This window comes from Prionailurus bengalensis, chromosome D3 (assembly GCF_016509475.1).
Source record: "Prionailurus bengalensis isolate Pbe53 chromosome D3, Fcat_Pben_1.1_paternal_pri, whole genome shotgun sequence".
Lineage (NCBI taxonomy): Eukaryota > Metazoa > Chordata > Mammalia > Carnivora > Felidae > Prionailurus > Prionailurus bengalensis.
This window is the reverse complement of record NC_057356.1, coordinates 27,064,859-27,080,048: the sequence shown is the minus strand read 5'-3', so window position 1 is coordinate 27,080,048 and position 15,190 is coordinate 27,064,859. Positions and strand designations below refer to the sequence as shown.

The following is a 15,190-nucleotide window of genomic DNA, read 5'->3' as shown; positions in this document are numbered from 1 at the left end:
CTTCATAGAATGAGTCTGGAAGTTTTCCTTCCCTTTCTATTTCTTGGAATAGCTTGAGAAGGATAGGTATTATCTCTGCTTTAAACGTCTGGTAGAACTCCCCTGGGAAGCCATCTGGTCCTGGACTCTTATTTGTTGGGAGATTTTTGATAACTGATTCAATTTCTTCGCTGGTTATGGGTCTGTTCAAGCTTTCTATTTCCTCCTGATTGAGTTTTGGAAGAGTGTGGGTGTTCAGGAATTTGTCCATTTCTTCCAGGTTGTCCAATTTGTTGGCATATAATTTTTCATAGTATTCCCTGATAATTGTTTGTATCTCTGAGGGATTGGTTGTAATAATTCCATTTTCATTCATGATTTTATCTATTTGGGTCATCTCCCTTTTCTTTTTGAGAAGCCTGGCTAGAGGTTTGTCAATTTTGTTTATTTTTTCAAAAAACCAACTCTTGGTTTCGTTGATCTGCTCTACAGTTTTTTTAGATTCTATATTGTTTATTTCTGCTCTGATCTTTATTATTTCTCTTCTTCTGCTGGGTTTAGGCTGCCTTTGCTGTTCTGCTTCTAGTTCCTTTAGGTGTGCTGTTAGATTTTGTATTTGGGATTTTTCTTGTTTCTTGAGATAGGCCTGGATTGCAATGTATTTTCCTCTCAGGACTGCCTTCGCTGCGTCCCAAAGCGTTTGGATTGTTGTATTTTCATTTTCGTTTGTTTCCATATATTTTTTAATTTCTTCTCTAATTGCCTGGTTGACCCACTCATTCGTTAGTAGGGTGTTCTTTAACCTCCATGCTTTTGGAGGTTTTCCAGACTTTTTCCTGTGGTTGATTTCAAGCTTCATAGCATTGTGGTCTGAAAGTAAGCATGGTATAATTTCAATTCTTGTAAACTTATGAAGGGCTGTTTTGTGACCCAGTATATGATCTATCTTGGAGAATGTTCCATGTGCACTCGAGAAGAAAGTATATATTCTGTTGCTTTGGGATGCAGAGTTCTAAATATATCTGTCAAGTCCATCTGATCCAATGTATCATTCAGGGCCCTTGTTTCTTTATTGACCATGTGTCTAGATGATCTATCCATTTCTGTAAGTGGTGTGTTAAAGTCCCCTGCAATTACCACATTCTTATCAATAAGGTTGCTTATGTTTATGAGTAATTGTTTTATATATTTGGGGGCTCCGGTATTCGGCGCATAGACATTTATAATTGTTAGCTCTTCCTGATGGATAGACCCTGTAACTATTATATAATGCCCTTCTTCATCTCTTGTTACAGCCTTTAATTTAAAGTCTAGTTTGTCTGATATAAGTATGGCTACTCCAGCTTTCTTTTGGCTTCCAGTCGCATGATAAATAGTTCTCCATCCCCTCACTCTCAATCTAAAGGTGTCCTCAGGTCTAAAATGAGTCTCTTGTAGACAGCAAATAGATGGGTCTTGTTTTTTTATCCATTCTGATACCCTATGTCTTTTGGTTGGCACATTTAATCCATTTACATTCAGTGTTATTATAGAAAGATACGGGTTTAGAGTCATTGTGAGGTCTGTATGTTTTATGCTTGTAGTGATGTCTCCAGTACTTTGTCTCACAGGGTCCCCCTTAGGATCTCTTGTAGGGCTGGTTTAGTGGTGACAAATTCCTTCAGTTTTTGTTTGTTTGGGAAGACCTTTATCTCTCCTTCTATTCTAAATGACAGACTTGCTGGATAAAGGATTCTCAGCTGCATATTTTTTCTGTTTAGCACACTGAAGATCTCGTGCCAATTCTTTCTGGCCTGCCAAGTTTCAAAAGAGAGATCAGTCACGAGTCTTATAGGTCTCCCTTTATATGTGAGGGTACGTTTATCCCTTGCCAACATTGTTGTTTTAAGAAAGTATCCATTATAATCAAATTTTATTCTTTTTTAAAAAAAATTTTTTTCAATGTTTATTTATTTTGGGGACAGAGAGAGACAGAGCATGAACGGGGGAGGGGCAGAGAGAGAGGGAGACACAGAATCGGAAAAAGGCTCCAGGCTCTGAGCCATCAGCCCCGAGCCCGACGTGGGGCTCGAACTCAAGGACCGCAAGATCGTGACCTGGCTAAAGTCGGACGCTTAACCGACTGCGCCACCCAGGCGCCCCATAATCAAATTTTATTCTAACAAGGAATTTTACTTTTGGTCTGGAATTTTGCACATGTGGTTGGCTTGGGGCCCTGAGTTTAACTCATAGCACTGGTGTGTTGAAAAAAATAAATAAATAAAACCATGGTGTAGAAATTTTTTTGCAGAATAAGAAAGTTTAGCTATTTTACTGTTGTCTTGCCTAAAGGTCATGGTCATGTTGCTGTATTGGAATCAGTGCTTCTATTTCCATAGTGGACTCTCCTAGTCTTCAATCCAAACTTAGTTTCTCTCTCCTCCTAAAAATATCTAGAAACAAGTATCAGTCATTTGTTTTGAAGCAGTTAACAAAAAAGCAAAATATAAAACCAGAGGTGGTTGTCAATATTTTCAAATGTAATATTGTGGTTATTGGGTAGGTAAAGTGCTGAATCCATACTTTAAAATGCTGCCTATATATTCCCATTTTTGTTGGTCCAGCAAAGAAAAAGGCACAGGCTGTGTTATTTTTTTTTTAATTTTTTTTTAACGTTTATTTATTTTTGGGACAGAGAGAGACAGAGCATGAACGGGAGGGGCAGAGAGAGAGGGAGACACAGAATCGGAAACAGGCTCCAGGCTCTGAGCCATCAGCCCAAAGCCCGACGCGGGGCTCGAACTCCCGGACCGCGAGATCGTGACCTGGCTGAAGTCGGACGCTTAACTGACTGCGCCACCCAGGCACCCCTAGGCTGTGTTATTAAAAATGGACTAGAGGGGCGCCTGGGTGGCTCAGATGGTTAAGTGTCTGACTTTGGCTCAGGTCATGATCTCATTGTTTGTGGGTTCAAGCCCCACATCAGGCTCTGCACTGGTAGTGTGGAGCCTGCTTGGTAGTCTCTCTCTCTCTCTCTCTCTCTCTCCCCCACTTGTGCTCTCTCTCAAAAATAAATAAGTAAACTTAACATTTTTTAAACATTTATTTATTTTTGAGAGAGAGAGAGAGAGAGAGAGAGAGAGAGAGAGAGAATGAACAGGGGAGGGGCAGAGAGAGGGGAGACAACAAGTCCAAAGCAGGATCCCAGCTCCAAACCATCAGCACAGAGCTGAACATGGGGCTCAAACCCACAAACCATGAGATCATGACCTGAGCCAAAGTCAGTTGTTTAACTGACTGAGCCACCCAGGCGCCCCATAAATAAACTTTTATTTTTTTAATGGACTACATTTCTAATTCTTTTGTAATTAGTAGCAACTTTCCTAGAGCCCTCTTCACCAGTAGACGAGAATCCTGAAAACGTTTTAGGAGGAGACTTTCATACATTTTGTTAATCACAATACATATTGAACTGGTTTGGAAATACAAGAGCTGTTTAGAATTGCGTCTATGGCTACTTGGAGTCAAGGGTGGGTGAAAAGAGCACTGAATATGGATACTTTCTCTGCTAGAGCTTGCCCTCCCTTTGCTGTTGTATTCCATTGACACCCTTTGAAGATCAGGGTGTAATTAACCATCTGAAGTATTTGGTATATCTTTATGGCTCTGAACTGGTGGTGAGTGAATTTGTGCTTGCCCAGATGCAGAAGAATTGCTCAGGAAGTTTGGTAAAAGTACTGATTCACAGCTTTTCTGTTCCCTCTGCCCTTTTTCCCACTTGGTCTGGGACAGTGCCTGGGAATTAAAGGTCTTCAGCAGACAGGTATGGGAATGATTGCCCAAGAGCTTTCTGAACAGATGTCCAAGTAGAGAATGTTATAAACTGATGGAATTTCAGTGTGGAAGCTACCACCACAAATTCCATGATTTTTCCCTCCAAATGTACAGGTGTGACTGTGTACAAAACAAAATGTGGGCTGCAACCTTTGGAGTGATTTCTGCTGCCTTGGCAGTGGTGAGTGGCTTTGGCCTGATGTTGTACATTGGGGTGCCATTAGTGATCATAGTTGCAAATTCACCATTTCGTATTCTAGATGAGTAAAACCAAATGTGAAGCTACACATTGTGTATGTGGGGGTATGGGGTAGATAAGGGAAGGAATTTATGTTAGATTAAGCAAAATAATTATATTCAGGTGGCTCCACAGATCCAAAATGAGGTGACAGGAGAGAAGAAAATCAAATTGAAGTGTGTGTGTTTAGAGGCAGAAAAATCTAGTACCCCAAATGGAAAAACACAGACAAGAGACATGAACAGGCAGTTCACACATACACACACACACACACACACACACACACATCCCTCACTGGAAGTAGAGGGAAAAAATAATTTGACTTCTCAATTAATGAATGGATGCAAATTAAACCAAAAGTGAGATACCTTGTCTTCTTATTAAATTAATAAATATTAGCAAGATTGAAGATATGAGGAAGGTTGTATATAAATGAATACTCATTCTGCTGGGAGAAAATTATAAATTGTTACACACTTTTTTAAATCCAATTGTGCAGCAAATCAAAAGATTTAAACATCAAACAGCAAATATCTTTGGCTTAGCAATTCCATTTTTAGAAATTTGTCTTAACAATTAGACAAGTACTCAAAGAGCAGAACGAGTATATTCACTTCAGCATTATTTAGAACGGAAAAGTTTTGAAAACCTAATTCCATATCAACATGGGATTGGTCAACTCAAACACAGCATATTAATACTTTTGAATCATATCCAGTCTTCAAAAGGAGGTACATATATAATGTTAAATGAAAAATGCTGGTATTGAAACCAGGTGTTTGAAATAGAGAGATACAGTTATATGTGCATATTTGTGTAGAGCAAATTCTGGATGGATATACATAAAAATGCAGGGTGGAATTACTGTTGTTTACACTTTTTCTCTGCATTTTCTTGTACTTCCAGAATTTGTTTGACAATAAGCATGAAAAACAAAGGTGTTTATATTATATTTTATTTTTTTTAATTTAAAGAGACACAATTTATTTTTTGTTAAATATAATTTATTGTCAAATTGGTTTCCATACAACACCCCGTGCTCATTCCAACAGGTGCCCTCCTCAATGCCCATCACCCGCTTTCCCCTCTGCCCACCCCCCCATCAACCTTCAGTTTGTTCTCAGTATTTAAGAGTCTCTTATGGTTTGCCTCCCTCCCTCTCTGTAACTTTTTTCCCCTCCCCCCACCCCGTGGTCTTCTGTGAAGTTACTCAGGATCCACGTATGAGTGAAAACATATGGTATCTGTCCTTCTCTGCCTGACTTACTTCACTTCGCATGATACCCTCCAGTTCCATCCACCTTGCTGCAAATGGCCAGATTTCATCTGTTCTCATTGCCAAGTAGTATTCCACTGTATATATAAACCACATCTTCTTTATCCATTCTACATTTTAGAAAGTAAGGAACTTGGAAGGAATAGTATTTGGTTTCCGTGGGGAGACAGTGGAAAAGCTGTTTGCTGGATGTCAACTTATTTACTCTAACTCTTCAGGACACACCTACCTAGTACACACCCACGCTTAGCCACTCAGTATTCCCCACAGCCATAAACAACTATAGTTAAAGTGTACATAATTGATTTAATATAAACCAGCACTGAATAGTCCGTATGTACATAGTAGTGTGTGTGTGTGTGTGTGATTTAAGCAACTCAAGAAGTGTTCAAGGACAATTTCTGAATAAGTTTCTATAAATCACAAAACAATTTTTCAATACCTAATACATATCAAGAGTTCATTCTTGGTCCCTAGTACTTCTGATTCTTCCCTTTTGTGCTGCTGAGCCCAAGTGAAATCCTCAAAGCTGGTAAGCCATGGGATGTCAGGATGCAGTTTATGACAGAATGTTTAGACTTGTGTCAATACAGATTCTTCTGTCTTCTTGATCATACCTGTAAAACATCAGAGGCAAAGTTGCAATTCCCAGTACCCTCCCATGTAATCCATGCACAAGATCCCCCCAAATTGAAATTAGATCAGCCTTTTATTACAGGTTATTTCCTTATTTATTTTATTGAGTTTGCATCAATATACATGGGAACAAAGGTATACATGAGTGAAAGTAGTGTCAACTCTAGTAGAAATCTTGAGAGAGGTGCCAACATTGCTGGTTAGATGCTAACTGTAGAATAGATAAGTCCAGGGGCGCCTGGGTGGCGCAGTCGGTTAAGCCTCGGACTTCAGCCAGGTCATGATCTCGTGGTCCGTGAGTTCGAGCCCCGGGTCGGGCTCTGGGCTGATGGCTCGGAGCCCGGAGCCTGTTTCCGATTCTGTGTCTCCCTCTCTCTCTGCCCCTCGCCATTCATGCTCTGTCTCTCTCTGTCCCAAAAATAAATAAACGTTGAAAAAAAAAGAATAGATAAGTCCAGTTTATATTTTAAGCAACAGAATGTTGGCTTCGTGTGTTTGTGCATTCATTAAGATGGTTTATGAGAGAAAATGGTCTTTCAAGTCATCCAGTAGAATCAAAGATACAATGCTAATCCTGTTTTGACTAACACCTACAACATGTTTCCTGACTCATCATTACAACACCCTAAATGAAGAGTAGGAGTAGAGTATCCTGTGCTATGTACAAATAATAAGAGTATGAATAAAGCACAGAGTTATTACAGAGGGAGGGGTGGATTCTGTTGTGGATTCAGAAGCAACCAGAGAAAGTGACAGAGAAAGTAGTAGTATCAAAGCACAGATCAGGCAAGATAAATAAGATCTAAGAGATGGAAAAAGAAGATGGTTTGAGTTTGTGTGTTTAATTTTTCATAGATATTAATATGTATGCAAATTGTTTCTTTGTTTTTTTTAACAGGTGTTGGGGTTGATGACATGTTTATAATGATTTCTGCCTGGCAGAAGACCAGCCTCATGGATAACATCAAACAGCAGCTGTCCAGTATTCCAAAGTGGCAGTGTCCATTACAATCACCACTATCACCAACGTCCTGGCCTTCTATACAGGGATTATGACCTCTTTCGGGTCCGTACAATACTTTTGCACTTATAAGGAACAACACTGCTCTTTTGTTATTTTTATAACATCACCTGTTTTGGAGCATTTATGGCCCTGGATGGTAAAAGAGAAGTAGTCTGTCTACGCTGGTTGAAAAAGCCAGAAACTCCTGACCAAAAGTGTTCTTCATTTAAAAAGTCCTGCTTTGTCCCATGTGATTCTCTCCCAGATGAACAAGAAACTGATGTCCATCCAATGAATTTGTTCTTCAGAGACTATTTAGACCCTTTTCTCACAAGCACTGAGTCCAAGTTTTTTGTAGTGCTTCTATACATTTTGTACATCATTAGTAGTATATATGGGTGTTTCCAAGTGCAGGAAGGGTTAGACCTTCGAAATTTGGCAAGTGACGATTCCTACATCACACCACTTTTTAATGTAGAAGAAGACTATTTTTCAAATTATGGCCCCAGGGTTATGGTTATTGTTACTGAAACTCTTGACTACTGGGATAAAGATGCTAGGCAAAAACTGGAAAAATGTCTGGCAGATTTGGAAAACAGTGACTATGTAGATAAAAATGTTACAGAGTTTTGGTTACAAGAGTATGTGCAATATATGGAAAATAGCGGGCAAGATGTAAATGATAAGAATACTTTTATAAACAGTTTGCCCAGTTTTTTAACAAATTTTCCACTTTTTATGTATGATATTAATATTTCATCTTCACATGAAATCATTGCTTCCCGGGGCTTCATTCAGACCATTGGCGTTTCTTCTTCAACCAATAAGAAGATGATGTTATTCCAGTTACGAAGCATAGCTGAAAAGTGTGAAATTCCCCTAATGGTGTACAACCCAGCATTCATATATTTTGATCAGTTTGCCGCAATATTAGAAAACACTGTTCGAAATGTCATTGTTGCATCCTCAGCTATGTTCATTGTTTCCTTATTGTTCATTCCTCATCCACGGTGTTCCTTGTGGGTAACTTTTGCTATTGCTTCTGTGATTGTGGGAGTAACAGGGTTCATGGAATTCTGGAATGTCAATCTTGATTCCATATCCATGATTAATCTTGTCATTTGTATAGGGTTTTCTTTCGATTTTTCTGCACACATTTCTTACGCATTTTTTTCCAGTTCTAAGCCCTCAGTAAACCAAAAAATAATTGAGGCATTGTATCTGCTAGGCTACACAGTGTTACAAAGTGCAGTTTCAACAGTAATAGGGGTGTGTGTTTTATCTGCAGCTAAAGCATACATCTTCAGGACATTTTTTAAGATTATGTTTCTTGTTATGGTATTTGGGGCTGCTCATGGCCTAATTTTTATTCCAGTATTCTTAACCTTTTTTTGAAGGTTTGTTTGAACATCCACTAACAAATCAATTCCTTCTTGCCACAATACAATCTGGTAAAAACACACTATTTGAAATAGTCAATAAACTAAAAACAAAGGCATGTTTCCTTGTCTTGGAAATCCCATTTAAAAATGTTACTTAAAACTGAGGGTTGATGGGGGTGGGAGGGAGGGGAGGGTGGGTGATGGGTATTGAGGAGGGCACCTTTTGGGATGAGCACTGGGTGTTGTATGGAAACCAATTTGACAATAAACTCCATATATTGAAAAAAATAAAGATAAATAAATAAAAATGTTACTTAAAATATCCTGAGAAAAATTAACTAGTCTTACATTAAAATATCTTTACTAGGGGCGCCTGGGTGGCTCATTCGATTAAGCATCTGACTTTGGCTCAGGTCATGATCTTGCAGTCCATGAGTTTGAGCCCCGCATAGGGCTCTGTGCTGACAGCTCAGAGCCTGGAGCCTGTTTCAGATTCTGTGTCTCCCTCGCTCTCTGCCCCTCCCCTGCTCATGCTCTGTCTCTGCTGTGTGTCTCTCTCTCTCTCAAAAATGAATAAACGTTAAAAAATAAATAAATAAAATACCTTTACTAAATTAGGAAGTGTTATCATCCTTATTATAGTCTATACAATCAAGCATAAGGTATAACTCCAGTTATTTTTTCCTTTTGTTTCATTGTTACAAGTTTTTGCCTGGAATTCAAGTATTTTATATATTATAAGTGGAATATTAATTGCATTATACTTCCTATATCATTATTATGTAAAAGTACAACTTATTATTAATCCTCCCAGTGTGGGGCTTTGTATGCCTTTTCTTAATGGTGTATTTTGACAAACTGAAGTTTTTGAAGTTTTGAAATCAAATTTATCTTTTTTTTTTGGCTAGTGTTTTCTGTGTCCTCCCTAAGAAGTCTTTGCCTATTCTAAGATCACAAAAAAATCCATCCATGTTTTCTTCTCAAGGCTAATAGTTTAATTTTACATTTGGGTCTATGATCCATAGATCTATATTTGTTGATAAGTGTGGATAAAATTCATTATGTTCCCATAATAATTATCCATCCAGTTGTCCCAGCATCATTAGTAAAAAGACTACATTTTCAGCACAGGATTAATTTGGGACCTCTGTCAAAGAATCAATTGACAATTTGTGTGTGGCTCTGTTTCTGTGCATTGATCTGTTTCTCTGTTCTAAAGCCAATGCCACAGTGCCTTGATTACTGAAGCTTTATATTAATTCTTGAAGTCAGGTTGTATAATTTATCCAGCATTTTTCTTCTTTTCCAAATTGCTTTGGCTATTCTAGGTTCTTCCCATTTAGATACTCATTTTAGAATCACTTGTCAATTTACCAGAAAGCCTTCTGGGTTCATGATTGGGTTATGGTGAATCTACAGATCAATTTGGGGAAAATAGGTATCTTAGCCATTTGGAATATTCTAATCTGTGAACATGGTTTATCTCTCCATTTATTTATGTCTTCTTTAATTTCTCTCAGGAATATCTTACAGATTTAGGTAGATTTACTTCCAAATATTTTTATCTTTATGGCATTGTAAATAAATTCCTTTTCCATTTTGCTTTTACTACTACATAAAAATACAATGGATTTTGGTATACCTACCTTATCTGTGTAACCTCGTTAGGTTCATTTATTAGTTTGTGTGGATCTTTGTAGTTTCTGTAGTAGTTTTTATCTGTGCAATTATGTAAAGGTCACAGAAAGGCCATTTTATTTCTTCCAATATAATCTTTCTCTCTTACTTGGCTTACTGCTTAAAACATCCAGTAAAAGGTGGGAAAACATTCTAAAGGCCACATCTCACTGCCTTGTTCCCAACTCTACAGGAAATGTTCAACATTTCATCATTAAATATGATGATTACCTGGAGATATTTCATAGTTATTTCTATCAGTTTGAGGAAGGTCCTCTCTAGACCTAGTTTGCTGAGAAGTTTTACCATGAACGGGTATTGAATTTTGTCAAATAATTTTTGTCCATCTGTGAAGATTATCATGTCATTTTTTAATTTTAATCTGTGAAGGTGGCAGTTTATGTTGAATGACTTTTTAATATTACACCATTTTGCATTCCCAAATTGACTTACATTTGGTCATGGCATATTATTATTTTCATATGTTGCTGTCTTTGTGGTGTTCATATGTTGTCAATGACATTTGTTCCTATGATCATGAGGGATATTGGTCTACAATTCCCTTTTCTTGTAATGTCTTCCTCAGGTTTTGATATCAGGGTTATGCTGCCTTCAGGAAATGAGCTGGAAAATATTCCTCTTCTATTTTCTGAAATATATGACATATGGTTGATACAATTTCTTACTTAAATGTTTGGTAGAATTCACCAGTGAAATCATCTGGGCACAGAGTTTTCCTAGAAAAGTTTCTTATTTAAAATTTACTTTTTTGGGGGTGGCTGGGTGGCTCAGTCGGTTAAGGGTCTGACTTCGGCTCAGGTCATGATCTCATGGTTTGTGAGTTCGAGCCCCATGTGGGACTCTGTGTTGACAGCTAGGAGCCTGAAGCCTGCTTCAGATTCTGTGTCTCCCTCTCTCCCTGCCCACCCCCCACTCACACTCTCTCTCTCTCTCTTTCTCTCTCTCAAAAGTAAATAAAACATTAAAAAATTTTAATAAGTAAATGAAATAAAATTTACTTTCTTTAACAAATATAAGGACATTCAGATGTTTTCTTCTTGGATCAGTTTTGGTATGTTTTAATGACCACTTTTTATTAAGTGGCCAAGTGATTATTTTCTTATCATCATTTTAATGTCTCTAGTGATGTCCCCTGTGTAACTCTTGATACTAATTTGTATTATATCCTTTCTATTTTTTTTTAATTATTTTTATTTTGAGAGAGAGAGAGAGAGCGAGCAGGGGAGAGGGGCAGAGGGAAAGAGAGAATCCCAAGCAGGCTCCACACTCCGCATTCAACATGGAACCCAAAGTAGGGCTCCATCCCACGACCCCAGGATCATGACCTGAGCCAAAATCAGGATGCTCAACCAACTAAGCCACCCAGGGTGCCTCCCACCTTCTGTTTCTTGATAGAGGGATTCTCAATTTTATTAAATTTTTCCAAGAACCATCTTTTGGCTTTACTGATTTCCTCTATTATCTTTCTGTTTGCTACTTCACTGGCTTCTTCTTTTTGTTCTCCTCTGGTTTCCTTATTTATTTATTTTTTTAAAGTAAGCTCCTTCCCCTATGCTACACTTGAATTCTTGACCCCAAGATCAAAAGTTGCATGCTCTACCAACTGAGCCAGCCAGGAGCCCCATGTTCCTCCTTGTTTTCTACTTTAAGTTTAATTTTCTCTTAATTTTCCAGCTCTTAAAGGTAGTAAGTTAAATCACTGATTTGAAATCTTTTTTAAGAAAACATTTAATACTATAAATTTCTTTGTAACTACCATTTTAACTGTATGCACAAATTTTTATAGGATAGGTGTTTTTCAACATTTCTTTTCAAGATAAGTTTCCATTTCTCTTGTGATTTCTTCTTTGGTCATGGAACAAACAATGCCTTTGCTTTCTCTTTAGTTTTCTTTTTTTTTGTTTGTTTGTGTTTTTGGTTTTTTTTTAAAGAATTCTTTAACTGGATATAGAATTTCAGGGTTTCCTCAGCACTTTAAAAATGTCATTGTATTGTCTTCTTGATTAGAATTCAGCTTCCATTGTTACATTGTTCATATGGAATATGTCTTTTTTCACTAGCAGTTTTTAATATTTTTCCTTTATTGTTGTTTTTCAGCAATTTTACTATGATGTGGTTGTGTGTAGTGTTTTTCCTATTCAGCCTTCTTGGGTATCTTGAGCTTTTAAGACCTGTAGCTTGATGTTTTCCATCATATTTGGAAATACTTTAGCCTTTATTTCTTCAAATGTTTCTCTGTCGCATTGTCTGTCTCTTCTCCTTCTGGGACTCTAATTACAAATACGTTCTTGTTATTTTTAGTCGGTACATAATAATGTAATGTTCTTCAAGTTTGCATTTCATCACTAATAAATTTGTTGACACCTTCAATAGACTTTTCTCTGTAGCCCATATTGTATTGAAAAAATAGTCTTTCTACATATGGTGAGATTCCTGGTTAAGTTCAGAAAAATTCTGCTTTGCGAACGTTATTGATTATGCCTTTGTGTCTGGAAATATTGGAATATTTCAGTCAATATACGTTCATCGTTACTGTCCTTTTTTATTTCATTGAGATTGTCATTCTTTGACAAATGTTTTATTACAAAACATTCATCAAATAAGATGTCTCTATTTCTGATTATCTTGAATGTTTGGCAAACCAGTTGGAGATGTTGCAAAATAATCTTTTCCATTTAATTCCATTCATTACAGAATGTAAATTTTTCTCCAAAATTGAAGATCATCAAAAAATTATTTTCCCAACTTAAGAAATTACAAAGCACAATTATAAAATTGCAAAATTAAATCAGGTACACTGTCTGAGCTCTCCTTGTTTGATTTGTTCCTTTCCTTCCTTCCTTTTGTAGTGATAAATTCAATGGCTTCCTATTCACACACTTCGTTTCCGATAATTCCAGTTTGCTAAAGGCTTCAAAACTTTAAGTTTCTTTGGTGTTCCCTTCATTGAACATTTAATTAAAGATTCACAACGAATTTTGAACAAATTGCAACAAGAACAAATGGTGGACTCACTCACAAACTAGTTCAACACCGTTGTAGGGCGCTAGATTGATTTTCAAAGTAGTTTTTCAAAGAGTCAGACATTTGTTGGGGCGCCTGGGTGGCGCAGTCGGTTAAGCGTCCAACTTCAGCCAGGTCACGACCTTGCGGTCCGTGAGTTTGAGCCCCGGTCCGTGAGTTTGAGCCCCGCGTCAGGCTCTGGGCTGATGACTCAGAGCCTGGAGCCTGTTTCCGATTCTGTGACTCCCTCTCTCTCTGCCCCTCCCCCGTTCATGCTCTGTCTCTGTCCCAAAAATAAATAAACGTTGAAAAAAAAAAAGAGTCAGACATTTGTAACATCTGGCTGATGGTGGACAGCTGAGAGGAAAAAGTACATACTGTCATGCTTGAATATTTTTAAATTCAACCTCAGCTTCATCACCAAATATTTGTCATTCCTTTACTGTACATATTTTATCAGCTCATCTTGTTCCTTCTGCATGTATTCCTCAGATGTAATATTTGGTTATCCATTCACATTTACAAATGAAGCCTATTTTGCTGAGTATAGGTCATTATTAATTTGCCTGTGTGATTGTTAACTCTATCTCCAGCAGCCAAAAACTGATTTTCCACTGTTGTCTTGGTATGCCACCTAATTTAAATTTGGATGTCTTATTTTAAATGAAGTATTAACACTAACAGTTGAATTAAAATAAGCCTGGATTGGTTTGATACCCCTCTGCCTTTTGCTTTCAGATTCTGCCATGTATGGTCTAGTGATGTGGATGACCCAGGAGCAATAAATAGAATTCTCACTTTAACATGTGGTTAACTCTGAAAGTTAAACTACCTCCCTTCCAGAGCCTTTACAAATGCTGTGTAACTAACACTTCCCTTTCACTGGAAGTTGGCAGAGTACTCACTGAATACAACGAAGTGCACTAAGACATGAGCGGTCAGGGTCAGCTATCTCTTCATTGGGTGCCTTATTGGTAAAGCCATACTAGCCACTTTAATAATAGGTTCCAACACTTTAGTGGCTTATCCCAGTGGAAGTATATTTGTCACTCATGTACCAGTCACAGTGGATGTTCCTCATCAGTGAGTAGCTATCCTAATCATGGTGGTTCAGGGACCCAGATTCCTGCCAACATATGGTGTCACAATTTAAATAGACTCCTCTGTTGTGTGTCTAGATGGCAGATGGAACAGAGAGCCTCTTACAGGTCTTGACCTGTAAGTGACACACATCACCACCACTTATATTCTGTAGTTGATTACAGACTACATGTCTACACATGTAGGTCAAAGGAACTAGAAAATGCAGTCGTTAAATTGGGCAGCCATGTTTCAACTGCCATTCCTTATCATAGAAAGATAGCACAATTTTTGGTTGACAGCAAGCACTCAATGTCATTGATTCTTAACCTCTTATATTATACTAAAACAAATTCCAGATGGTTATTTACATTTTTTAAGTAGATAATTATAATCAAGGAAAGGGAAAAGTCTTTGTATTATGACGCAAAATGTAGAACTCATGAAACCAAAACATTAATTAATTCACCTAGAAACATACACCGAGGTCACCAGCAAGTTGGCAGGGGTAAGTAGGTGGAGGGAAGAGCTCATGACTCAAACCACAGGTAAAAGTGATCACTTCTTTAATACATGAATGGTTCCCATAAATGAAGAAGAAAACCCAACAGCCCCAAAGGTAAACCAGAAAAACACATAAGGTGATAGTTCACCCAGGAGCACCTAGGTGGGTCGGTCAGTTAACCTTACAGCTCTTGGTTTCGACTCAGGTCATGATCTCACAGTTTGTGAGCACCAGTGCGCTCATGGCCTGGAACCTGCTTGGGATTCTGTGTCTCCCTCTCTCTCTGCCCCTCCCCTGCCTGCTCTCTATCTCTCTCTGTCAAAATAAATAAACTTAAAAAAATAAATAACAAAGCCTATGCTTTTTAAAAATAAAAGATGATAGTTCACCCAAAGAGGAAATATGATAATTCTAAGCCATAATTTAAAAATAAAACCAGCAGGGTAGCCTGGGTGGCTCAGTTGTTTACATTTTCAACCCTTGATTTCTGCTCAGGTGATGATCTCACCGTTGTGGGATCAAGGCCTGTGTTGGGCTCCATGTGAAGCCTGCTCAGGATTCTCTCTCACCCTCTCTC

The 15,190-nt window shown here is 37.8% G+C and overlaps 1 protein-coding gene across 1 annotated transcript; it reads left to right on the top strand.

The window, feature by feature from the left end:
• The first annotated feature begins 6,844 nt into the window (after window positions 1–6,844).
• On the top strand, window positions 6,845–8,443 carry LOC122470457 (patched domain-containing protein 3-like). The gene is given in 3 exon segments (XM_043558084.1): window positions 6,845–6,921; window positions 6,924–7,031; window positions 7,034–8,443. Coding segments are annotated over 3 exon segments (1,479 nt in total). The 5' UTR covers window positions 6,845–6,857; the 3' UTR covers window positions 8,341–8,443.
• The last annotated feature ends 6,747 nt before the right edge of the window (window positions 8,444–15,190 follow it).